Source organism: Biomphalaria glabrata, chromosome 1, assembly GCF_947242115.1.
Source record: "Biomphalaria glabrata chromosome 1, xgBioGlab47.1, whole genome shotgun sequence".
Lineage (NCBI taxonomy): Eukaryota > Metazoa > Mollusca > Gastropoda > Planorbidae > Biomphalaria > Biomphalaria glabrata.
This window is the reverse complement of record NC_074711.1, coordinates 44828317-44854226: the sequence shown is the minus strand read 5'-3', so window position 1 is coordinate 44854226 and position 25910 is coordinate 44828317. Positions and strand designations below refer to the sequence as shown.

At 38.1% G+C, this 25910-nt stretch overlaps 1 protein-coding gene across 10 annotated transcripts in view; it reads right to left on the bottom strand.

Moving 5' to 3' along the window:
• The window catches only part of LOC106067485 (fibulin-2-like), a 56486-nt gene extending 30899 nt beyond the window's left edge, over positions 1-25587 (bottom strand). For 3 of the 10 annotated variants that reach the window (XR_008779421.1, XM_056038824.1, XM_056038834.1), the window contains exons 1-5: positions 25393-25587; positions 18148-18275; positions 15451-15660; positions 1733-1928; positions 451-539 (exon numbers count right to left, since the gene is read on the bottom strand). Coding sequence is in view for 9 of the 10 variants with exons in the window: in XM_056038824.1 (XP_055894799.1) it covers positions 451-539; positions 1733-1928; positions 15451-15660; positions 18148-18275; positions 25393-25459 (690 nt within the window). In the remaining variant the exon portion in view is untranslated. Of the gene's footprint in view, positions 1-450; positions 540-1732; positions 1929-15450; positions 15661-18147; positions 18276-21441; positions 21589-25344 lie in introns of all 10 variants that reach the window. The other 7 variants (XM_056038855.1, XM_056038863.1, XM_056038844.1 and 4 more) reach the window with 7 other exon arrangements.
• Between the last annotated feature and the right edge of the window lie 323 nt (positions 25588-25910).

Genomic DNA, 25910 nt, shown 5'->3' with positions numbered 1-25910 from the left:
TCTTGGACATACATTTCTTGGACATGCATTTCTTGGACATACATTTCATGGACATACATTTTATGGGTCTAATTTTAAAAACCTACGTTTCATGAACCTAATTTAAATGTTTCCTTTTTTCTAAATACATTATTTAAACGTATTGATTTCAAAGATTGTTTTAGTCAGAGTTGTCAATGAAAATAAATCTTATTGCTTGTGAAATGTTTGTAAAATGACATGCATCTCAAATGGCATCTAATGAAGTCCAGTAAGTACTATGAATGGATCAATTCTATACCTGTAATGCCGTCTACTGTGCTGATTATATGCATCCTAATATGTATATATGTTATATTATGCCGTTTGCACTATCGTAAATATGTGATAGACAGTTCTTAATAAAACAACATTAAACTTAAAACAGGTCAACTCTGTAGTTAAATGTAAATATGTACATAATTTCGTTACTTTCAAATGTTTGCACGGGTTTCCAGAATCTTTAATCAGAGCTAACTGAGACGGTACAGAACCACCTGATCTCCTTCCGTAGCAATAATCTGCAATAAGTCAACTCTTTAGGATAGTTGGGAATCAATGGAATGATCTCTCTCTCTCATACACTCTCGCACTCACATCCTATCTTATTCACTCTCTCTCTGTCTCTCTCACACACACATAGCATTTCGTTAGCCCTGATTTTCGCACACTGAGACTTGCTTTGTTTCCTTTCACGACTGACACAAAGGTCAAAGTTGAAATGTTAGCTTAGAATATATTAGACAATTCTTTTGAAACTGAAGCTAATATCGTATAAAGAACACAGAAACCAAGCAGAAGACACACTTAAGAATCAGTAAATGTTGTTGTTTTTTTTAAATTAGCCCAACATATAAATCATAATACTAAATTTAATTAGTTTTGATGCATTTCATTGTCCGGGTTTGCTTGTGACGTGAACCTTCAGGCTTATAGTAGATAGCCCAGTGGTCAAGCGTTTACACAACCTACTCGAACCCCGCTCACAAGCTGCCACAATCGCTGCACCAATAATTGAACACAGTCGTCATAAGTATAAAGCCAGAGATAAACATGGAACTTGTCATAAGTATGAAGCCAGAGATAAACATGGAACTCGTCATAAGTATGAAGCCAGAGATAAACATGGAACTCGTCATAAGTATGAAGCCAGAGATAAACATGGAACTCGTCATAAGTATGAAGCCAGAGATAAACATGGAACTCGTCATAAGTATGAAGCCAGAGATAAACATGGAACTCGTCATAAGTATGAAGCCAGAGATAAACATGGAACTCGTCATAAGTATGAAGCCAGAGATAAACAAGGAACTCGTCATAACTGAACAAAAGAACGACAGAATATCAACATATATACATTAACATGAAGACGTTTAATAGAGTAGGCAGCAGTCAAGCTTTAAACGTTTATGACAGACTGATAAACAGACGGACAAACAGAGAGACAAACAGATAGATAGATAGATAGATAGATAGATAGATAGATAGATAGATAGACAGACAGACAGACGGACGGACGGACGGACGGACGGAAGGACAGACAGACTGACAGATAGATAGATAGATAGATAGATAGATAGATAGATAGATTGATAGATAGATAGATAGACGGACGGACGGACGGACAGACAGACAGACAGACAGACAGACAGACAGATAGATAGATAGATAGATAGATAGATAGATAGATAGATAGATAACATTAACAACTGACTTGGACAAAACTGTATTTCTGCACACAAGAAAGGGTTCTGTATAGAGTCATGTCTAAAGTCCACAACGTCTTTATCGGCCACTTCCTTCTCTTTGACTTTCTCCAGATCCTGCAAACAATTGGAGCCACTCATGTAATTCATCAAATATTCTGATCTCTGCATAGTGAACCAACACAGGAAGTAGGCAGCTGAGGCCTGTCAAAGATGTACACAAATTATTGAGCAGCACTCGATTGCACATTTTGTGCATTCCAACAAGTTTATAAAAACTTATGGTTACAAAACTTTCATACCCACAGACATATTGTTAAGGAGTGTGTGTGTGTGTGTGTTTTCAAGGTGAGGGTGAGAAGAAGGTAGCGATTGGTTGATGGCTTTAGAGTCTCGATGTAGACATTAGAGCTAGTAGACACTTTGTTTACAAAAACTTTAATTGAACAAAAAAATTAAACTTATTTTTCTGAATTGTAGTAAATGAGAAATTGATTTCATATAAGTATCATTCAGTCTCTCCCATTACATTACAAACCCAGATACACATTGCATTACAAACCCAGATACACATTGCATTACAAACCCAGATACACGTTGCATTACAAACCCAGATACACATTGCATTACAAACCCAGATACACATTGCATTACAAACCCAGATACACATTGCATTACAAACCCAGATACACATTGCATTACAAAGCCAGATACTCGTTGCATTACAAACCCAGATACACGTTGCATTACAAACCCAGATACACATTGCATTACAAACCCAGATACACGTTGCATTACAAACCCAGATACACATTGCATTACAAACCCAGATACACGTTGCATTACAAACCCAGATACACATTGCATTACAAACCCAGATACACATTGCATTACAAACCCAGATACACGTTGCATTACAAACCCAGATACACATTGCATTACAAACCCAGATACACATTGCATTACAAACCCAGATACACATTGCATTACAAACCCAGATACACATTGCATTACAAAGCAAATCTAAATTATCTTTAAATGACACACACACACACACAGCTGCACGTCAGGATTGATATGTTTGAACTCACACTTCTGCTATTGCCAGAGACGTGGCGAGGGGAAGAGAGCAGGCGATTTGTTTCAAGTCAAATGAAGCGTGCGTTCTTCGACTTTGGAGTATTATTTTCACTACATCAATCCATAGTTTTCTACGCCTTCCTATTGTTCGCTAATCTCAGCATTGCCAGTTTTTTTTTTTCTTTTAACATTTTTTTTTCAAGCTTGACAATTTTGGTGGTCAACACGTTGATTCATTTTCGGGCCATCAACGTGGTCACTGGTAAGCACCGTAACACATTTTTTCTCGTGTGATCTTCAAATCTTAGAATCTCATCTAGCACATGGTTATTTTCTGTTCCAGCATTTTGTCGGAGTTCTGATTTATGAGTGTTGTTTTCAAAAGGAGACACTCGCAAACTTTTGTGTTTCGCCTAATTCGTAGTAAACACTAGAAGACTTATAATCCTCCACTTATGTGTTCACTCCGCGTGTGCACTCTATTTATGCAGTATATAGTGAAGAGATCACAGAACAATGTTGTATTGGGCTTTACAAACACGTTAGGAACATTGGGTGTCGGCCTCCTGTATTGTGTTTAATGGGTGTCGGCCTCCTGTATTGTGTTTAATGCGTGTCGGCCTCCTGTATTGTGTTGAATGGGTGTCGGCCTCCTGTATTGTGTTTAACTCACAGTGTACGGGGAGGTGAGCCAACCAACACAGTGCCAAGCTAATTAAAACGAATTATGTGTCCATCAAAGGGAAGTCAGTCTGTAATGCCTTAGTTCATATTTCAAGTTTCCAGTCCACGAGATTATGACTTGCTGCCGCGCGCCCTCTTCAAAGTAATCGGGACAAAGCTCCAACAATTTTAAATGAGTACACAATTATCTTTAGGTTTTAGGTCCTTTCTAGGAGGATAATCATAAATAGTGTCCCAGATTGACTAAATGAATCTTAGTTCTGAAATCAGCAATAGAAAGAGAGAGAGAGAGAGACACACACACACACACAAACAAACAAACAATTAAACAAACAACATCGTTCTTGTTTGGGCTGACATAAAGTGAAGAACAAGTTAACCCCGTCTGTGAAACTTCATCACAGAAAACCAATGTTTAGTTACAATGTAAAAGTAAGCCATCGTTTCTGAAGGACACTAGTAATATCTTCTAAAAACATATGAAACAGTATAGTCTCTGGAGGATGAATACATTGAAATAATCTCTCAATACGTGACAGTAATATGGCATAAAAATAATACAAGTTTTGTGTTTCGAATTTGAATCATTCAGTGATTTCAGTCCACGTTTGATTGATGATATTTTTAAATGCCAAAGTGGTGTGACCTTTTCAAACCCATTTTCAAACAAGCAATGTTAAATCAAAAAGTATGCCCGTTGAGGTGTGTGTGGGTATGCACGTTTTGAAAGGTGAAGGAGGGATAACTCTGGTAGTGTATTAGGAAGGGGAAGACAATTAGGTCAGGCTATATCTAGTTAAAGAAAATGCTCCGGCTGCAGTGCCTGGAGTGAAATCTTTAAAATTTTTAATGAAGGTGCAGTCTGGTCACAATTTCGAGACACAGAGATCGAGGTCATTGGAGAATTCTACATTATATCCTCCGGCCTAGGACTTCAGCCTAATTTTTCGAAAGCCACTCTATTGTTGATCACTTAGAAGTAGCTAGCTTAGGTCAAATACGTGTTAGTTGACCTCTTGAAGACCAGAAAAAATGCATGCGTTTGACTGTGGGCTGCTGAGCTTGACGTACATCAACGGACAAACAACACATACACAAGATTTAAGGAATCAACTTGATAAGAAGAATTCCGATGCTTGAATACAGTACTGGAACAGTCGCTAGAGAATAGATGTTCACTCTAGGAAGCCCATATTTCACCAAACCTTTCTCTAAGCCACAATCACTATTTGCGACATTCTTTTTGTCGCGTTCACAATGGGTCGCCCAAAGTGTACCGCTACAGGTGTCAAAGAAATTTGTACTGGTCCAATCAAATGGAAATTCAGTTTGACTACAATTGACCACCTCAGCGTAACTACTGTAAAAATAACAATATAGATGCAAATACGAACAGCATTCACACACAAAACACATACACACTCACAACCAGTGCTTAATGAATTTGACATCTATGTACTTCTCGATGACGACCAGACGACCTTGTAACACTGACCGAAAGTAGGATAAAGAAGTTTTTAAATCTTTCTGTTTTAGTCCTTAAGGAACGGGATTTCCGCAAACTTTTGTTAATACAATTTTTAAAACAATATTACAAATAGAATGAATTTTTTAACTATTGAAACGCAAAAAGTCCTTTGTATGACTTTTATTTTCTCTTATTGTGTATAAAACAGACACACTAAAACCAACTATAATTTCATGAACACATTACTTGATTTTAGTTTTACATTCTTCTCCTTCACTCCAGTATACTGTTGTTTTTCTGACCCATTTCCACACGGTCCTGACTTACACACTTTCTTCAGCTGTTCACTCATCCATGTACAATAAATGTCAACTGGTCATTTCATACACAGTCACGCAAAATACACTACTAGTCACTTAAAACAAAAACACTTACTATCGCAATATTAACTCACTCTGTCTGTCTGTCTGTCTGTCTGCTCAAAAGGTCGTACACGTTATTTCTCCCACATCCAATTTTGGATCAAGCTGAAATTTTACGCAATTATTTCTTTGACCTGACAAAACAAGAATCAATAATAATAAAAAAAAAAATAACCAGTTAGTTAATTAACAATTGGTAATTAATTATTTTTTGTTTTGTATCTGTAACAAAGGGAAGAAATTTTACTTGACTTATAAGGTGGTATAAGTTGTATTAGTCCCCTTTATACTTCGTAGAGAGAAAAGTTTGAAACTAACAACTGACAATTGTAAAACCTTCTGTTTTCATAAGCACTGGCACAGTCTTTAGAGTATCGGCTTGAGGAAACTAATGAGGCTTTAGCCCTCGAATTCAAATTCAGGTCGTCCCCCCCCCCTTTTTGTTTAAAATAAATGTAGTGCTTTTTGGTAAAGAAAAAAAATAGGTGCCGGTATTCAGTGATAGATTGCCTAACTCTTTAACTACCAGTTCGCACCTCGATGCAAGCTAAATCACAACTACAAAGATACTTAATGTCTAAAACATTTTTATTTTATAATTAACCAACTTAAATTTTATTATTATTACTTATGAAGCAGTTTTTCATTCTATATTTTTACTCTTATTGCACGCAACAATTTTGAAAAAAATCTATTTTAACAAATTAATAATATAATAAATTAATAATAAACTTTAAAATACAAGAAAAGAAATAATTATTTCCCCACATTGAAAAAGGTGAGTACCGTCACAAAAAAGCACTGTATAAATAAATTTTAAAAGCGATCACACACCTTTCCAAATGGTTCAAACTAGTTATAGTATCATAGCGTATTAGACAAGTTATAGTATCATAGAGTATTAGACAAGTTATAGTATCATAGCATATTAGACAAGTTATAGTATCATAGAGTATTAGACAAGTTATAGTATCATAGAGTATTAGACAAGTTATAGTATCATAGAGTATTAGACAAGTTATAGTATCATAGAGTATTAGACAAGTTATAGTATCATAGAGTATTAGACAAGTTATAGTATCATAGAGTATTAGACAAGTTATAGTATCATAGAGTATTAGACAAGTTATAGTATCATAGCGTATTAGAAAAGTTATAGTATCATAGAGTATTAGACAAGTTATAGTATCAAAGAGTATTAGACAAGTTATAGTATCATAGAGTATTAGACAAGTTATAGTATCATAGCGTATTAGACAAGTTATAGTATCATAGCGTATTAGACAAGTTATAGTATCATAGAGTATTAGACAAGTTATAGTATCATAGTGTATTAGACAAGTTATAGTATCATAGAGTATTAGACAAGTTATAGTATCATAGAGTATTAGACAAGTTATAGTATCATAGAGTATTAGACAAGTTATAGTATCATAGCGTATTAGACAAGTTATAGTATCATAGAGTATTAGACAAGTTATAGTATCATAGAGTATTAGACAAGTTATAGTATCATAGAGTATTAGACAAGTTATAGTATCATAGAGTATTAGACAAGTTATAGTATCATAGAGTATTAGACAAGTTATAGTATCATAGAGTATTAGACAAGTTATAGTATCATAGAGTAATAGACAAGTTATAGTATCATAGCGCATTATAAAAGTAATAGTATTTTTATAAACCTGGTGGTGGCACAGATGGGGGTAGTGGTGTGTGTGTAGTCAGCCGACGCAAATCGCCCCAGGCCAGCGCTAGACGAGCGGTCAACCGTGACGAGTTACGACGGTCAGCCGAGTCGAGTTTCAACAGGACGGTTCGGGAAGGATCGCCGTCGTGAACAGAGCTCAGGAGCGTCACGAGAGTTGTAGTCATCTGACCACCTAGAAACGTCGAGCGGCGTTCTGTCCGGTTCGAGAAGGCCAGTAGGAACCCTATATAAGAGCGGAGGTGTCGCAGTCAAGACGGTGGAGAAAAGGGGCTCAATACAGCGAGGTTCAGAAAGGAGGTTTACGACAGAAGGTTCACGACAGAGCTCAGAACACGGTCGACTACAGCACAGTTCAACGGTGTGGTTCTGTACGGAGCATTACGACGGTTCAGTACGGAGTACTGTCAAGTACAGTTGAGACGACTGGCGTCTTGATCTTGGTCTGCGATCGAGTCCGACACAACGAGCCTAGTGTGTGAAGTCAGTCCTGAACTGTTGAACCCAGTGCAAGCCCGGAACGAGACGGAGAGGCCAGTGTAAGAGTTGATACGGCGGTACGGTGTTATCGTAGAGATATGTGTACAGTGTACGTGTTGCCAATTGTACAGTATTGGCTGTTATTTATTCAACTATTAAAGTGTTACGTTACTCTGGAGCCCTGAGTTGTCAAGTTCTTTACGTTGGTGGTGTATGGTGCAGTTTGCAGAGAGCCTGCATAGTGAGATTCGCAACAGTATTATAGCGTATTGAGAAAGCTAAAGCATCAAATTGCACTTAACAAAAAATGTTTTGTAATATTTCTAATTTATTATTGTTAGTCTAAGTCTATTACAAATTTAATGACATGACTGGATCCAAACTAATTGCTTTTACTCTTACCCTGATCCAGTTCAACTTATTATACTATTTCCTATTGGTATAATATATAGATCTATATATAGAGCAAAGAGAGAAGCACTCGTTACTTACAAGGCAAAACCTACCCAACGCAACCTGTTAAATCTGAAAGAAGCTAGAGCCAATGCACAGTGGACAGCAAGGATCTGTGCCAATAAATACTGGTTAGAGCTCAGTGAGAATATTCAGCTCGCAGCCCAAGTGGGCAACATAAGAGGGATGTACGAAGGAATCCAAAAGGCTCTCCCAAAACCAGACAGCACCTCTTAAATCAACCACTGGGAAAATTATCACAGACAAGAGCCAACAAATGCACAGATGGGTTGAACATTACTCTGAGCTCTACGCCACAACAAGCTCAGTCTCTGACTCAGCCCTTAAGGCTATCAAACAATTACCCAAAATGAACAAGCTAGACGAAACACCCACCCTTTCAGAGCTCAACAAAGCCATTGACAACATTGCTGCCCGCAAAAGCACCCAGATGCGATGGTATCCCCCCAGATCTTCTAAAATAATGCAAATCTACTCTAATCCAACCTCTACACGAACTGCTTTGCAAATATTGGCAAGAAGGTGCTGTGCTACAAGACCTGCGGGATGCTTAAATCATTACACTGTATAAGAACAAAGGTGACAGAAGCGACTGCAACAATTACAGGGGAATCTCCCTCCTAAGTATTTTAGGCAAAGTCTTTGCTCGAGTAATACTTCCCAGGCTACAAAAACTCTCTGATCGGGTCTATCCAGAATCATAATGCGGCTTTCGCTCAGAGAGATCCACGATTGACATGATTCTCTCCATCCGCCAACTCCAGGAAAAGTGCAGATAACAAAGGATGCATTTGTACATTGCGTTTATTGACCTGACAAAGGCTTCGATCTAGTTAGTAGAGATGGCCTCTTTAAAATTTTACAGATAATAGGCTGTCCACCCAAGCTACTAAATGTAATCATATCTTTCCACCAAAATATGTGGGTACAGTGCAATTCAACTGTGCCAGCTCTGAAAGTTTCAGTATAAACAGCGGAGTTAAACAAGAATGTGTCCTGGCCCCAACTCTCTTTGGAATACTATTTCCACTGCTAATACACAACGCGTTTGACAAATCCACTGAAGGCATCTATCTCCATTCCAGATTTGATGGCAAACTCCTAAATATTGCCAGACTGAGGGCCAAAACTAAAATCAGAGCCACCCTCGTGAGAGATATGCTATTCGCGGATGACGCTGCGGTAGTGGCACACACGCAATAGGAACTTCAGTCACCAATGTCCCGCTTCTCTGGCCTGTAAAGAATATGATTGACTATTAGCACGAAGAAAACAAATGTTATGGGACCACCTGCTACAGCACCACCCTCCATCTTCATAGACGATAACAAGCTGGACGCCGTAAACGAATTCTTCTATGTGGGATCCACAATTAAAGATTACCTGTCTCTAGAAGAGGAGATTAAAAAAAACGCATTGGGAAGGCTGCCTGGACCTTCGCTAGACTCTTTCCAGCTATTTTCTGCTTCATGTCAGAGTCCGCTTTCGAGAATGTGCCACTGGCCATAATGATGAGGAGTGAGTCCACGAGAGCAAGGGTTCAGCTTACCTCGGGGCATTCTGACACTGTCAATGTCAGAAGAATGTTGCTTAATTTTGGCTGAGTAGCCTGGGTCAAGTAGACCCTCACGAGTGCGGGTATACGACTTAACTCGTGACTTCCTAGCAGTGTCAATGCCAGGGCGGAGGGGTTTGAGCTTCGCTGATGAGTCGGGACTAGGCGAGTTAGCGTGGCGACCAGGGCTTCCAACCTGCTGGTTGCTGCCACGTTTCTGCTTCGTCGATCTACCGACGGGCAGAGAGAAGTATGGCTTGCTGACTACTCCAAGAGGGACATATTTGGAGCCTAGAATGAAGTCGTAGACTGGCGTGTCCATGACGGCGGCGTCAATGGTGCCATGCACGTACCTGCACTCCACGTGTACCCTCGCGACAGGTAGAACCTGCGGAAGAGTGCCACGGTCTATAGACTGGATTGTCACTGTTCCACCAGTGAGATCCGATGGGTCAATCAGCGCCCTATTAATTACCGCGCCAAACGAGCAACCTGAGTCGTATAGGCCCAAAACTTCAACACCGTTGGCCAGAATGTTCTCTACTCCCGGAGGAGAAGAGATGGGGTGAGGCAGCACTGGTGGGAGTTTGGGTTGGCCGAGATCAATGGCAGTGGGTTGAGGAGCCACGGCCATCGTGGAGACGAAGTATGTGTCCTCCTCCGGTTGGTCAGAAGGATCGATCGCGGAGGGTTGAGAGACTGGCGCCACCGTAGATAGGGTCCGTGGGGCCTGCGGCTGCCGTTGTGGGGTGGGTTTACTGTCACGCGCGCCATGACGTGTGTCACGCTGAGAGTAGTTAGCCTGGTTATAGCGAGACTGGTGGTTGGGGCGGTTATTGTGGTTGTTAGAGGCTGATAGCCGGCCTGGTGGCTGGTTATGCTGGGGAGTTTTAGGAGGAAGGTTGGACTGAGCAGGAGAAGTTGGTTGGTCTGTTTGCTGGTCTGTCGCGGTTGCTTTACCTTTTAAGTCCTTACGGGCGTTCAAGTACCGGTCAGCGGCGAAAGCTATGTCAGCGGGACCGGTTGCTTGTTGCTCCCTGACATAAACTCTGACCTCTGGGGACATGCATTCCAACAGCTGCTCAGAGAGTATGAGGCATGCTAGGCTATCAAAGGTCTCTGGCAATTGGCTGAGAGCGTGCCACCTGATAAGGTACTTGTCCAGCCTCTCGCAGAGGTTGCCGTAGGTCTCTCTGCGTTCGAGGCGGGAGCCTCTGAACTTTTTGTGGTAGGCCTCCACGGTCAGCTCAAATTGGATCAGTAGCGCCTGTTTGAGGGCTGTGTAGTCTTCTCGCTGGCCGGAAGGAAGCTTGGAGTATACTTCGTAGGCTTTGCCTCGGAGGCATTGGGATAGCCGGAAGCACCATTTCTCCTCTGGCAGACCGTAGAAGCGCGCCACTTCTTCGAAGCGGACAAGGTAAACCTCAATGTTCTCTGTCTTGTCGTCGAAGTGCTCCATTGGCATGTGGGGTAGACCGTTCAAAGAACTTTGAATGGATGCTGGGCTAGCCGGGCGAGACTCGGGAGAAGCCTGGCGGGCGACCTCGTTCTCTTTGCCCGCGGCTATCTTTTCTCTCGCTGTTATTTCTTTCTCCTTCTCCCTCAGAGTTATTTCCTTTTCTCGCTCGGTGACTTCCTTAGCGATAGCTATTTCAGCTTCCTTTCTTTCTCTTTCTTTAGCAATAGCTATTTCAGCTTCCTTTCTTTCTCTTTCTTTAGCAATAGCTATTTCAGCTTCCTTTCTTTCTCTTTCTTTAGCAATAGCTATTTCAGCTTCCTTTCTTTCTCTTTCTTTAGCAATAGCTATTTCAGCTTCCTTTCTTTCTCTTTCTTTAGCAATAGCTATTTCAGCTTCCTTTCTTTTTCTTTCTTTAGCAATAGCTATTTCAGCTTCCTTTCTTTCTCTTTCTTTAGCAATAGCTATTTCAGCTTCCTTTCTTTCTCTTTCTTTAGCAATAGCTATTTCAGCTTCCTTTCTTTCTCTTTCTTTAGCAATAGCTATTTCAGCTTCCTTTCTTTTTCTTTCTTTAGCAATAGCTATTTCAGCTTCCTTTCTTTCTCTTTCTTTAGCTATAGCTATTTCAGCTTCCTTTTTTCCTTCTCTTTTATAGATAGCACGGCCAATTCATGCTCCCTTGCTAATCTCCTTTCTTCCTTTTCGTCTTCCTTTTCGTCTTCCTTTCTTTTTTCTTCCTTTTCGTCTTCCTTTCTTTTTTCTTCTTCTCTTTTATGCGCCTCAAGTTGTGCTCTCACATATTCTTTCCGTTCTGCCTCATCGTCAAATATGGAGGCTGCAGTATCTTTCCAGCTATTTTCTGCTTCATGTCAGAGTCCGCTTTCGAGAATGTGCCACTGGCCATAATGATGAGGGGTACTAGGATGGTGGAGGGGCAGATAGAATGGATAATAGGATTGAGCTAGAATTAAAGAAAGTGGGTTAGTGAAAGTGAGTCGCTGGTTATAGGAAAGAGTGCAAAAGGAATGTGGTGTCTGTCTATGTTAATCACAAATTCCTGCAATGAAATATTACAAATAAAATGCAATAATAATTATAAATGAATATTATGACAGAAGTGACACTCTTGATAATGCGAAGTGATGATACTTATAAAAATTTTTAGAAAAAAAATATTGATAGGAAATTTAGTTATAGCTGCCTGTTCGTGCCTGCTGTACTAAGGGTTAGATCCCGGACACGGCCCACATTTATGTGACAGGTGGGGAAATGTGACGTGTGTTTGGCGCGTTTAATGTCTAGGGGATGATTATTTTTAAAGCTATCACACACCAACCTATCAGCATAAGAATCGGGAGCAGGCACGCAACGTGACAAGCAATGAAAGAAAGATACAAAGTTAAAATGAAAAATATTTATTTACATAAATATTTACAGATAATAATAAAAAGGGGGAGGGTTTGCATCTATCTCTAGTGAATACTATGTTTAATCATCACTCTTGCAGTTAATAAGAGAGTATGTCACTTTGTCCTCTGACTTAGCTGGTTGTCCTGTTGATGTCGCAGCTGGCTGTGTCCTGGCTTGAGGTTCTGCAGCTGGAGGTGGCGCTCTAGAGGGACGCCGGTGATTCAGTTCTTGTGGAGTCTCGATCCAAAGTTCTGATATCTGTATGGGCACAGTAGGGCGGGTGGCCGGCTACCGTGGGCACAAGGTTACTGCGGGCAGAGCTGATCTGCCGTGGGCAGCGTAGTTGACAGGATTAGTCCAGTGAGTTGCAGAGGGTTTGGCGTAGCTATGACGTCTCGCACAGATCTGAGTCTATAGGGACGTCGCACCTAATAAGTTGACAGGTGGGCTGTCGAATAGGCGGGCAAGGCAGATATCTCCAAGTAGTAGAGTTGTGTAGTGTCGTGTAGACACTGAACCGCAAATAGGCAAGTGCAGTACTGAATAGCACTAAGCACAAAGGTAGTATCTGACTCTCGATATCAAATAGTTGGGTAGATCTCAGTAGGAAAGCGCAGTGCTGAATGGCACTCAGCACATAGGCAGGTAAGTAATTCTTGATAGCAAATAGGTGATTAATCCAATAGATAAATAGGCAGACACCTGAGGGAGGCTGCGGATAAATAAAGACAAGTTAGGACATGTCTCTCATACATCTTATCGATGCCCTTGACTGAGGTGCATTCGTCAGATTGGTAAAATTGCTTTTGAGCACAAAAGGGAAGATGATGACAAATGGGATTTGGAAAAATAGATGACTGATAGTAGCAATATACAAATGTACATAAAAGGGAAAACAATAATCTCAAATAAACAACACAAGTTGTAAGAGGGAAAGGGGGGGAGGGAAATGGACGGTGGTCAGCGACCATGACGGTTTGTTTACACACGACCGTCGGCCGAGAACAATGGAGCGCGCTTGACTGGAGAGGGTGTCCATTCAAGGGGCGCAATTCTCGTTAGAGTAAAATGAGTAAAGGGGGAGATAATTCATGTATCCTTTCTAAACGCAGTATCAATGCGCTAGTAAAATTATCACGGTTGTCAGCCGAGATAAAGAAAATAAAATGAGACGTACAAATGTATACATGGTTGCACCAACGATCAATTGAGCAACGTAGCATTAATAGATTAAAGCAATTCATAAATACATACATAGGACATGTTTATGTTCTCTACTTACGCCAGTGAGAAATACACAATGCACTAATTAAATATAAATGAAATAATAAAATACACATAATAGTCTCCAGTGAGAAATATGCACAAAGTAACTAAGATGGAACTTGTGATTAAGTTCGGCTTACCACCAGGTATTCCTCTAGGGGTGACAATGTATGAAGTAGTCCAGACTCGATTGCTCAGATAGAATGGAAAATGAGAGAGTGTGGCTTGATTTAAACTGCCTTATATATAGGCCTGGAAAATGTGGGCGGAAACAGGAAATGTCTTAGGCTTAGAATTATCTTACACGTGGGTGAATTAGACTTGAGATGGGAGTCGCACATTGGAACGTCGAGAGGCGCTTTGACTCGAGTAATCTCTTAGATCAAAGAGAGACGTGGGAGAAAAGGGGGGGGAGAGTGACTTGCATTCCACACAAGGTGGTATCCACTGCGGCTGTCAGACATCCTGCCGATAAGAACAAAGAGACGGTGTGTATCTTTTGCCCCGGTCAAGGGAAGATAGATCGAAAGACGTGGCCTAGCTATCTCCAATGTGGTCAACTAAGTCTACCCTGGAGCGGAAAAGGTGGTGCGGGTGAAGAATTTGGGGGTAGGAGGGGAAAATAACTAAAATAAAATAAATAAATAATGAATATTAATAATTAATGCTGTGATAAATTTGAGTGACTCTGACAGCGAGTTTTTGACTTGTCACACTCGCGACTGGCATAAGAAAAACTGGTCGCCCACACCTCCGTTACACAGATGTAATAAGACGTGACCTCAAATCAGTGAACATCAATACTGACAATTGGGAAGACATAGCTCTGGACCGCAACAGATGGAGAGAGACTGTGACCAAGAAAGCTATGAACAGTGAAAGTACATGGGTCTCAGCTTAGGAAGAAAAACGTACAATCCGAAAACGGCCACCTCCTCTACCACCGAAGCAAAAGCCACCATAACCTGCGCTATCTATGGAAGGGAGTGTCTCTCCAAAATAGGGCTCCACAGCCACATGAGGAAGTGTGCTCTGAGATGAACCATAGTCGTTCTACGACTGAAGGAGGCCAATGAGATATAAGTCTGTGGATCTTACCTTTTGTAAATCGCCTCTAGGACTATAAGTTGGTGAAAGGGGAGACTACTACCAAACATTATACAACAAAGAGGAAAAGAAAAAAAAAGCAACTTTGCCGTACAGAGTCTAGCCTGCATAACATTGCTTTCTTAGGAACATGAAAGAGCAGTTCTGTAGCTATGGCACACTGTTATGGATGTAAATGTGTCCTTTATCTTTGCTTCTTTCTGTGTATTTTATTGGTTTGTGTTTTGTGTGAATAAGTTTGGTTCAGTTTGTATGTATTGCTGCTATTTTACTTTTCTGTCTTTTGTCCTGAAGTGTCTCTAATTTAAGTGATTTTACTAATGGTGCTACTCTAGTCAAATGTTAATATCCATTTGTTATAAATCTCGTTGCTTTATATTGTGTCTGTTCTATTTTTTTTTTTTTGTCTACTTGACGATCCCAAACATATTCTGAAATTGGTCTAACAAAAGTTATACAGAATTTTAGTTTTATGTTATTGATTCATTTGTAAAGCAATTCTTTGAATCACGTTAGATATGGGCACCAGATGTATATGAAACACTGGGTTCCATTGTTCAATCACCAATTAGTTTGATCAGTCAAAACAAAACAAAGGCAGATGCCTGTATCTTACTCTGTATTGAAAAAGTTCCAAAGGTGTGGCGAATGGTTTCGAAGGGTTGGTCTCATTCATGTACTTCAAAGTGAGGTATTTCAAGGAGTAAGACTTGACAGCATTGTCAGCAATCACGTCTATACAGGTCAGCACTCCCTGGTCACAGGCAGTCCGCACTTCCGGGTGAAGTCTCTTTAATCGAGGCAGTGGGAAATACTTATGGTATACCTAAGACATTGAAAGAAAGTCAACAAATGAAAGACAATTGAAAGAAAGTCAACAAATGAAAGACAATTGAAAGAAAGTCAACAAATGAAAGACAATTGAAAGAAAGTCAACAAATGAAAGACAATTGAAAGAAAATCAACAAATGAAAGACAATTGAAAGAAAGTCAACAAATGAAAGACAATTGAAAGAAAATCAACAAATGAAAGACAATTGAAAGAAAGTCAACAAATGAAAGACAATTGAAAGAAAGTCAACAAATGAAAGACAATTGAAAGAAAATCAACAAATGAAAGACAATTGAAAGAAAGTCAACAAATGAAAGACAATTGAAAGAAAGTCAACAAATGAAAGACAATTGAAAGAAAGTCAACAAATGAAAGACAATTGAAAGAAAATCAACAAATGAATGACAATTGAAAGAAAGTCAACAAATGAAAGACAATTGAAAGAAAATCAACAAATGAAAGACAATTGAAAGAAAGTCAACAAATGAAAGACAATTGAAAGAAAATCAACAAATGAATGACAATTGAAAGAAGGTCAACAAATGAAAGACTATTGAAAGAGTCTCGAACTATTTTAAACTGACCGAAATTCAATTAAGTAATTAAAAAAAAAAAGGTCAAATGGGGGGGGGGGTACCATTTTTAGCACCCAGTAAAAAAAGGAAATTTGGCTACATTACTCAATGCATGCTAATTAAATTAAATGTATCAAGAGACTTGAAACTCAAATCATTCAAGCAGAAAGCGATTCAAGATTTCCTAGACATCATTTGATTTCAGTTGTTTAAAGAAAACGTAGCTAGTGCTTCTCAAACTGTTGTCTCCTTTTGTAAAAGGTGCCGCAGATTGTATAGTGCTTTTCAAACTGTTGTCACATAGAGCAGTGCTTCTCAAACTGATGTCACCTAGAGCAGTGCTTTTCAAACTGATGTTGCCTAGAGCAGTGCTTCTCAAATTGTTGTCACCTAAAGCAGTGCTTCTCAAATTGTTGTCACCTAAAGCAGTGCTTTTCAAATTGTTGTTACCGAGAACAGTGCTTCTCAAACTGTTGTCACCTAGAGCAGTGCTTCTCAAACTGATGTTACCCATAGCAGTGCTTTTCAAATTGTTGTAACCTAGAGCAGGGATTTCTTAAATTGATGTCACCTAGAGCAGTGCTTCTCAAACTGTTGTCACCTAGAGCAGTGCTTCTCAAACTGTTGTCACCTAGAGCAGTGCTTCTCAAACTGTTGTCACCTAGAGCAGTGCTTCTCAAACTGTTGTCACATAGAGCAGTGCTTCTCAAACTGATGTCACCTAGAGCAGTGCTTCTCAAACTGTTGTCACCTAGAGCAGTGCTTCTCAAACTGTTGTCACCTAGAGTAGTGCTTCTCAAAATGATGTTATCTAGAGCAGTGCTTCTCAAACTGTTGTCACCTAGAGCAGTGCTTCTCAAACTGATGTAACTCATAGCAGTGCTTTTCAAATTGTTGTAACCTAGAGCAGTGCTTTTCAAACTGTTGTAACCTAGAGCAGTGCTTTTCAAACTGTTGTAACCTAGAGCAGTGCTTCTCAAACTGATGTTACCCATAGCAGTGCTTTTCGAATTGTTGTTACCTAAAGCAGTGCTTTTCAAATTGTTGTTACCTAGAGCAGTGCTTTTCAAATTGTTGTTACCTAGAGCAGTGCTTCTCAAACTGTTGTCACCAAGGGCAGTGCTTCTCAAAATGATGTTATCTAGAGCAGTGCTTTTCAAACTGTTGTAACCTAGAGCAGGGCTTTTCAAATTGTTGTCACCTAGAGCAGGGCTTTCTTAAATTGATGTTATCTAGAGCAGTGCTTTTCAAACTGTTGTAACCTAGAGCAGGGCTTTTCAAATTGTTGTCACCTAGAGCAGTGCTTTTCCAATTCTTGTTACCAAGAGCAGTGCTTCTCAAATTGTAGTAACCTAGAGCAGTGCTTCTCAAATTGTTGTCTCCTAGAGCAGTGCTGCTCCGACTGTTGTCTGCTAGAGCAGTATTTCTCAAACTGTTGTCACCAAAAGCATAGAAAAAGTATGTCCTATATTCCGGGTAGAACATTCGTTTCGAAGCATTATATTTAACATTAATGGCTTAAAGTCAACGATTGTAATAATTGAATGAGACTCGACATTTCCAGTAGCCGAGTGGAAAGTTATGGTCGAATAGTAAAATCCCCAGATTGAAAGTCGTAGTACAATGTATCACTCACAAAGTCACATCTTAATCACATTTAAAAGTGACCTTGAACTATTGTAATCCGTATCAGACAGTTAATTAAAAAAATGGAGGTCTTGGTTCACTTGATTACTCAATGTCATAGTTAATGTCATAAACTATCTTCAGTATTTGAGGTATTTCAGATACGCCCTCGATCCTCATACTTTCAGGTCATTTCATATGTATTGATCTAGTCTAAATTCTACCTTTTCATCATACTTCCATGTCATTTCACTACTACTGACGTACTTTAAATACCTACTCTTTCATCGTACTTCCAAGTCATTTCACTGCCCGTTCTTCGATCTACTTCAAAGTACTTGTGAGCTGCTAAGTATAACCCAACTATTCTGAGTTTGTCTCTCAAAGGGTTAATTACAGGCTTTGAGTCTGCACACGAATAGACACTTAATAAATGCTAAATATATAAGTTCGAGCAATAGTTTTTATGTTCCAACTGGGGATAGCCTTTATTTCTTATTAAACTAGGTAGCCTTTATTTCTTATTAAACTAGGTAGCCTTTATTTCTTATTAAACTAGATAGCCTTTATTTCTTATTAAACTATATAGCATTTATTTCTTATTAAACTAGAGAGTCTTTATTTCTTATTAAACTAGATAGCCTTTATTTCTTATTAAACTAGGTAACCTTTATATCTTATTAAACTAGGTAGTCTTTATTTCTTATTAAACTAGGTAACCTTTATATCTTATTAAACTAGATAGCCTTTATTTCTTATTAAACTAGATAGCCTTTATTTCTTATTAAACTAGGTAGCCTTTATTTCTTATTAAACTAGATAGCCTTTATTTCTTATTAAACTATATAGCATTTATTTCTTATTAAACTAGAGAGTCTTTATTTCTTATTAAACTAGATAGCCTTTATTTCTTATTAAACTAGGTAACCTTTATATCTTATTAAACTAGGTAGTCTTTATTTCTTATTAAACTAGGTAACCTTTATATCTTATTAAACTAGGTAGTCTTTATTTCTTATTAAACTAGATAGCCTTTATTTCCTATTAAACTAGATAGCCTTTATTTCTTATTAAACTAGAGAGTCTTTATTTCTTATTAAACTAGATAGCCTTTATTTCTTATTAAACTAGATAGCCTTTATTTCCTATTAAACTAGATAGCCTTGACCTAGCCAATGTATTTTCTTAAAATTATTTTCTGCAGACTAATGAAGTGCGACATTTTAAAAAGTTTGAGTACCAGTATTATTTTTCTTTTCCAACTGCATTAATTATTAATACGTACTAGAGAAATGTTTTACTAGATTAAGCGTTTGTAATAAATGTATTTATCTCTTGCTATTGTTGCCAACTATTTCCCAAGACGAAGTAAAGAAATAGATACGAATAGAAGCACGGCCTGATTTAATTAAGTGTAGGCCGCGGGGCAGGATTTCTTTGAAAAGCTTTAATAAAGATCCACTTATGAATAAAAATGCTTATACCTGGTATTTAGAAGCATGCTATATTTTAAAAGAAAGAAACACAATTTTTGTAAATTTAATCTCACTTTCCTTTAAAAAAAATATTTAATATATAGATTTAGTTTTAAAAAGTGTATATTTTTGAGTTTGTGGAAGTTATAAATAAGGCCCTTGGTAGACGCACTGTCGTTAATCCGGGGCTGTATTGACTTATTCTGAGCTTGCTACAAGCGGACATTTCTTAATCACGACATTTTTGACAGCAGCACAAAAGGTGAAAAAATGTTAGAAAAAAATTAATTAAAAGTTTCTTAATAGTCGAAATTCGGATCTAGTTTTTATCTCTTTTATGCATGCCTCTTTCTTGTGGAAACCCCTTAAACCCGGCCCAGGATAAGGGACATTTTTTATCGTTGATAAATTATAGTATTGCCAGAACTTTCATTTTGCATCTTTCTTTTAATTATATCAAATCGTTTCAAAATAATGTAATAGAGAATTCTATTTAAACTTATTAAAGTTGCAACTGTACAATTGCTTATACAAATTGAGATTTCCTACAGTCTCTAAGTCTATCTAGGTGTATCTAAGTCTATCTAGGTTTATCTAAGTCTATCTAGGTGTATCTAAGTCTATCTAGGTCTATCTAAGTCTATCTAGGTGTATCTAGGTGTATCTAAGTCTATCTAGGTCTATCTAGGTGTATCTAAGTCTATCTAGGTCTATCTAGGTGTATCTAGGTGTATCTAAGTCTATCTAGGTCTATCTAGGTGTATCTAAGTCTATCTAGGTCTATCTAAGTCTATCTAAGTCTATCTAAGTCTATCTAGGTCTATCTAGGTGTATCTAAGTCTATCTAGGTCTATCTAAGTCTATCTAAGTCTATCTAAGTCTATCTAGGTCTATCTAGGTCTATCTAAGTCTATCTAAGTCTATCTAAGTCTATCTAGGTGTATCTAAGTCTATCTAAGTCTATCTAAGTCTATCTAGGTCTATCTAAGTCTATCTAGGTGTAGAAATACAAGATGTTAGATAAGGCCTAAGATGAAGCGTGCGTTTAGTTTTCAATGCATTATCAAAGCTTTAATCTTTATGAGAACAGGTAACAACAGATGTACATCATATAGCAATCAATTAGTGGGCCGAAGGGTTTGGTAATGCCTTGGCCGGTCATGACACCGAGCCCGTCACTGTTTAAAAATGTATATTTTTTATTCTATGGAGGGTAAGGCACTAGGCTGACGCACTGTCGTGAATCTGGAGCTGCATTTATATAGTACAAGAACACTACAACGGTCAGTTCACAGTGTTGACAACTTCTAAGATTTTAAATATTGTCGGTAAAAATGCGGAAAAAAATGTTTAAAAAAAAAAGTTGCTAGCCCGTCGAAATTCGGATATTATTTTTATCTTTTTTGTGGGGACCACTTTCTTGTGGATTCTCTTGGGCAGTTGCCTTGCCTGCTCTCCTTTAAAACCGGCCCTGTGATATTTTGAATAGTTACGTGTACTAGGACTTGATATCTAGATCAGTTGCATGTGTTAGGACTTGATATCTAGATTATTTGCATGTGTTAGGACTTCATATCTAGATCAGTTGCATGTGTTAGGACTTGATATCTAGATCATTTGCATGTGTTAGGACTTGATATCTAGATCAGTTGCATGTGTTAGGACTTGATATCTAGATCAGTTGCATGTGTTAGGACTTGATATCTAGATCATTTGCATGTGTTAGGACTTGATATCTAGATCAGTTGCATGTGTTATGACTTGATATTTAGATCAGATGCATGTGTTAGGACTTGATATTTAGATCAGATGCATGTGTTAGGACTTGATATCTAGATCAGTTACATGTGTTAGGACTTGATAATTAGATCAGATGCATGTGTTAGGACTTCATATTAAGATCAGATGCATGTGTTAGGACTTGATATTTAGATCAGATGCATGTGTTAGGACTTGATATTTAGATCAGATGCATGTGTTAGGACTTAATATTTAGATCAGATGTATGTGTTAGGACTTGAGTTAATTACCTCGCGCTACAACTTTGTCTTCTAAGTTCTCAAGGCGCTAGACCTTGTGCCAACACAAAGTTTACTTACCATCAGCGCCTAGAACTCAAACGTAGAGTGGACACAGAACTCCTAGCTTGGCAATCCTTTATGTCAACAAAGTGAAGAGATAGACGCTAAGTATCTTTGAAAAGTTGTTTTTTCCCCCTCATAGAAACATTTTAATGCAACATCGATCTGCAGGAAATATTGCCCGGGGGTGGGGGGGACTTATTTAACCTTGAGCTATACGAGTTCAATACTTTAACGACATACACATAGAATACTACAAAACATAAGCTCTTAGTATTACACACCGGCTACGCCCGTTGATTTGTTACCAGGCTTTTTGTTTTCGTTCATTATATCCTTTCTACAAAGCTTATATCAACTCACTCTGTCTGTCAGTCTGCCCTTTTGTTAATAAGTTTGAACACGTTATTTCTCCCACACCCAATCTGGGATCAAGCTGAAATTTTGCAGAATTATCTTTTGTACCTGACAACACAAGAATCAATATAAAAAACAACTAACCAACTAATTAACTATTGGCAATTTTTTTTATATCTCGAACAAGGGAAAAATATTGTACTTGACTGAAGTAATGGTATAAGCTGAATTAGTCCCCTTGCCTGAGGCTTAGTGAACACAAACATGAAACAGGACTAGACTATAGAAATAATAGATAACTATAACTCTTCCATGTTCATAAACTCTTCACTAGCAAAGTGGTTACCATGCTGGCTTGGGAAGTTTAAGAAGGCTTTGGCCCACGATTTCGAATTCAGGTCCTTCACCTTTATTATTCTTATAAATGCATTTAAAAAGAGAGAGAGAGAGAGAGGGCGGTTCACAGATACAATAATTCACGGACTAAAATATTAAACAAAGTTTAAAAAAGCAAAATAAAACAAGGTTACGAAAAACAGTTTGTGTGGAAACACAAACTCAAAATCGGCCCCCGAAATGGTCCACCCAGGCAGTCTTCAATATTTTCAGAAAGAACATCCGAATGAAATTATATCAAAGACAAATGAGAGATAGAATGGAGAAAGAAGGTTAACAGATCTTGTGTAGTGCCCCAACGGTCCCGCAGATCAAAGGATAGGTGAAAGTGAATGTAAAGTTAGATGTTAACCTGGCCTAACTAGTTCCCCTTTCAGACCTTGTGGTCTATAGGGCAGATGATGTAAAGTTCATCTGTTTTTGTGACCTACGGTTAACGAGGATGTCATGTAGCCTGCACAACGACCAACCGCCTTTACTTTTCCCCAACTAATGTCAGGTATTCATTAGAGCTGAGTGGACTCAGAGGCGCCCAAAGATTCCAAAGTTGAAAATCCCAGTCTTCACCAGGATTCGAACTCGCGACCCCTGGTTCGGAAGCCAAGCTCTTTACCGCTCTGCCACCGCGCCTCCCCTGGCCTAACTGATGCCTTATAATTGATCTATTTGTTTTAAAAAGGCTTAATCTCTTATTCGAATCCTTAAAAAAAAATTAAAAAATAATAAGCAATTCCGCAATATTAAAATGTTCAGGAAAATGAAGTTTACAAGAGTACTATTCGTTTAAATTAGGTCTAACTTATAATGCATACTAATTAGCTTTTTCTCTTTAAAAAACTGCTTGCATAACTGATTTTAAACATTAGATTTTTCACTTTCAGAAAAAAAAAATTAGCCGTTGCATCAGAACTTTGAATGGTCTAAAATATTGTGATGTCGGATTTTCAATATCTTTTCTAATTTACGAGATCTAAACGGGGCGGACGGACAGACGGTCAGACGGACAGACATTTCGCACAAAACTAATAGCGTCTTTTCCCCTTTCGGGGACCGCTAAAAAGTACTTTAAAAAAAAAAAAAAAGCTTTTATTAAGTGTAGTTGTATCAATTAGTTTGGATCAGTCATGTAATAAAATTTGTAACAGATCTAGACCAGTGATTCCCAAAGTGGTCTATATAGTGTGCAACATTACAGTTCAAAGGCACATTGGGGGCATGAGTTATAAAATTAAAAGCTTCTTATGTAATTCTTTGCAATCGACATATATACAGTTTGGGATCAACGGTGTCACAGGTCTGACAATGTGTAGCGCTGTGTGCTATAAACTGACTTATCTCCTTATTTCTCCTAAGGGTTGACCCACGAAACCTCTCCCATGTTTGGGTATAGTTGCAAGGCAGCAGAGGTTTGAATTCAGTTTTCCTTCTGCCGGGTGGGTGGCAAGTCAAGACTAATGAGCCCTTCCTGCTCGAAGCTTACTGGTTAAGGCGCTAGTTACTCGCCTTCGCCCCTTCTCCTGATAATGAAAACAGCCCCGCGGACTCAATATTTGAGCTACACGTAAAAGATCAAGAAATACAGGAGAAACTCTTGGCGAAACCGTTTACAATGATACTTAAGGTTAATTAATTAATTAATTAATATTTAATGTTGGAAGGACTACTTCATAGAACAATAAATTTCTATAGGAAACATTATGCCCGTAGCAACGTATGATAAACCTGCAAATAACAAACATTTCCAGTGTGTTTGATGATTCCAGCAATACATATTAATTGTTATTTTAATTGGTTTAAATTTGAATTCTATCAATAAAAAGATAATTCTCTATAACTTAATATGTAGTTTTAAATTACTTTTTCACTCTTCAACTCACTAAAGTTAGAAATTTGTTTAAAAAAAATGTTGATGAATTTGCAAAAATTTGTAAGTTAAGCAGGGGGTCTACCAAAAATCAGAAAACATGACAAGGGGTCTACGACACAAAAAAAGTTTGGGAACCACTGATCTAGACTAACAATAATAAATACGTGCGATTAGAAGTATTTTTATCGATTGCTTTTGTTTAGCGCAAAATTCCATGCTTCCAGCTTTCTCACTACGCTATGATCCTATCACTTATCTGGACCAGTTGGGAAAATGTGAAAAGGGGGGGTGGGGGAAGAAACGGATATCTGGGTGGATTTTTTTTATCGTATTCGCTACTTTAAAATATTCATATTAAAAAGGGGAATGACCAAAATTTGGGCCTCATGGTGCAAACCTCCACAAGCCGACGTCCGAACCACTCTGCTGCTAGTGAGGTGCCTATGAAAAATAGAAGATAGTATATTTATCTATTATTTGTTACAAAGTTAGGCCTACTTTAAAGCGGCGACCTATAAAGGGCTTATATCACCACTTTAGTCAAGTAGGCCTACAATTTCAGATTTTTCTTTCCCTTGTTTGAGATACCAAACAAAATAATTAATTACCAATTGTTAACTAACTCTTGGTTAATTTTTAAATTAATTCTTGTGTAGTCAGGTAAAAGAAATAATTGTGCAAAATTTCAGCTTGATCCGAGATTGGGTGTCGAGTCGGAGACATATAAGAACGTTTACAAAACTTTTTACCAGACAGAGTAAGTTGATATGAGCTTTGTAAAAACAAACATTTCTTCACTGCCAACAGAAAACAATGACAGGTCAAACGCTAGCTCACGAACAGAAATGCAAAGTACACACTCGAATGATCTGCTCAATTTATACAGCCAGGTAATAATTTGATCATGCACTCTGCCCCCCCCCTTTTTTTTAGCCAGAAATAAGCAAATGTGTTGTTTTACATTTTGTACAACTTTGAGGAGTGTGGTCAAAATTTAAAAAGAATTCAGTGGGATTTTATGAGAATTTGGAGGATTTTACTCATTTTAGGGGACTTCATTTTTATGAGATTTTAGGAGCCTTCGAACCCTCATATTATTTAACATTAAAATAAGGACATAATTGTGTATACAGTAAATACCGATTGAGAGATATCTCTACAAAAATGCAGCCCCCTAAGCCCACTCCCTCGAATCCGACAGTGTACCGAACTATTAGGCTCGCAGCATCAAAACAACAAATAGATCTAGATTCTAGATGTCAGTAAAGTAATGTTTACAAGAAGAAATAACGTTTACAAACTTTTTACCAGACAGGCCTATAAACAAGTTTTAATTTTGTATAGGCTACCTGAATGTTTAGTGTTCAACAGAAAATAAAAGAAAGTTATAAAAAGAATTTTAATTTTAAATGCCATTTTTCCATTGAGTAGGACTAGACTATCTGGGTTGAATCTATGTAGATTAGATCTAGACTTTTTTATTTTTTACAATGACACTGTGAAATTCATTTAGACTTAAACGGAAATGACAATTTTATTTTACAGCGACATCATTTCCGCCACATTCATTTCAAAACGAGACTAGATCTACATCTAGATCATAGGCTTAGATCTATATAATCTAAATCTTTTTGTTGAAAATTAACTTTCGGACTCGAAAACAAAAAATTAAGCCTTATTATTTCTTCACAAGAAACTTAAGGAATTTCACGATAAACCAATGTTAAGGACGCTAACATACATTTAGGCCTATTATGTCCATAGATGCTAAATATTAAACTTAAAAGTTGCCAAAAAAAACTACATGGGATGATGTATAATGTATGTAGTGCTAAAACAAAACAAATATGTAGGCCCTATATAGTCT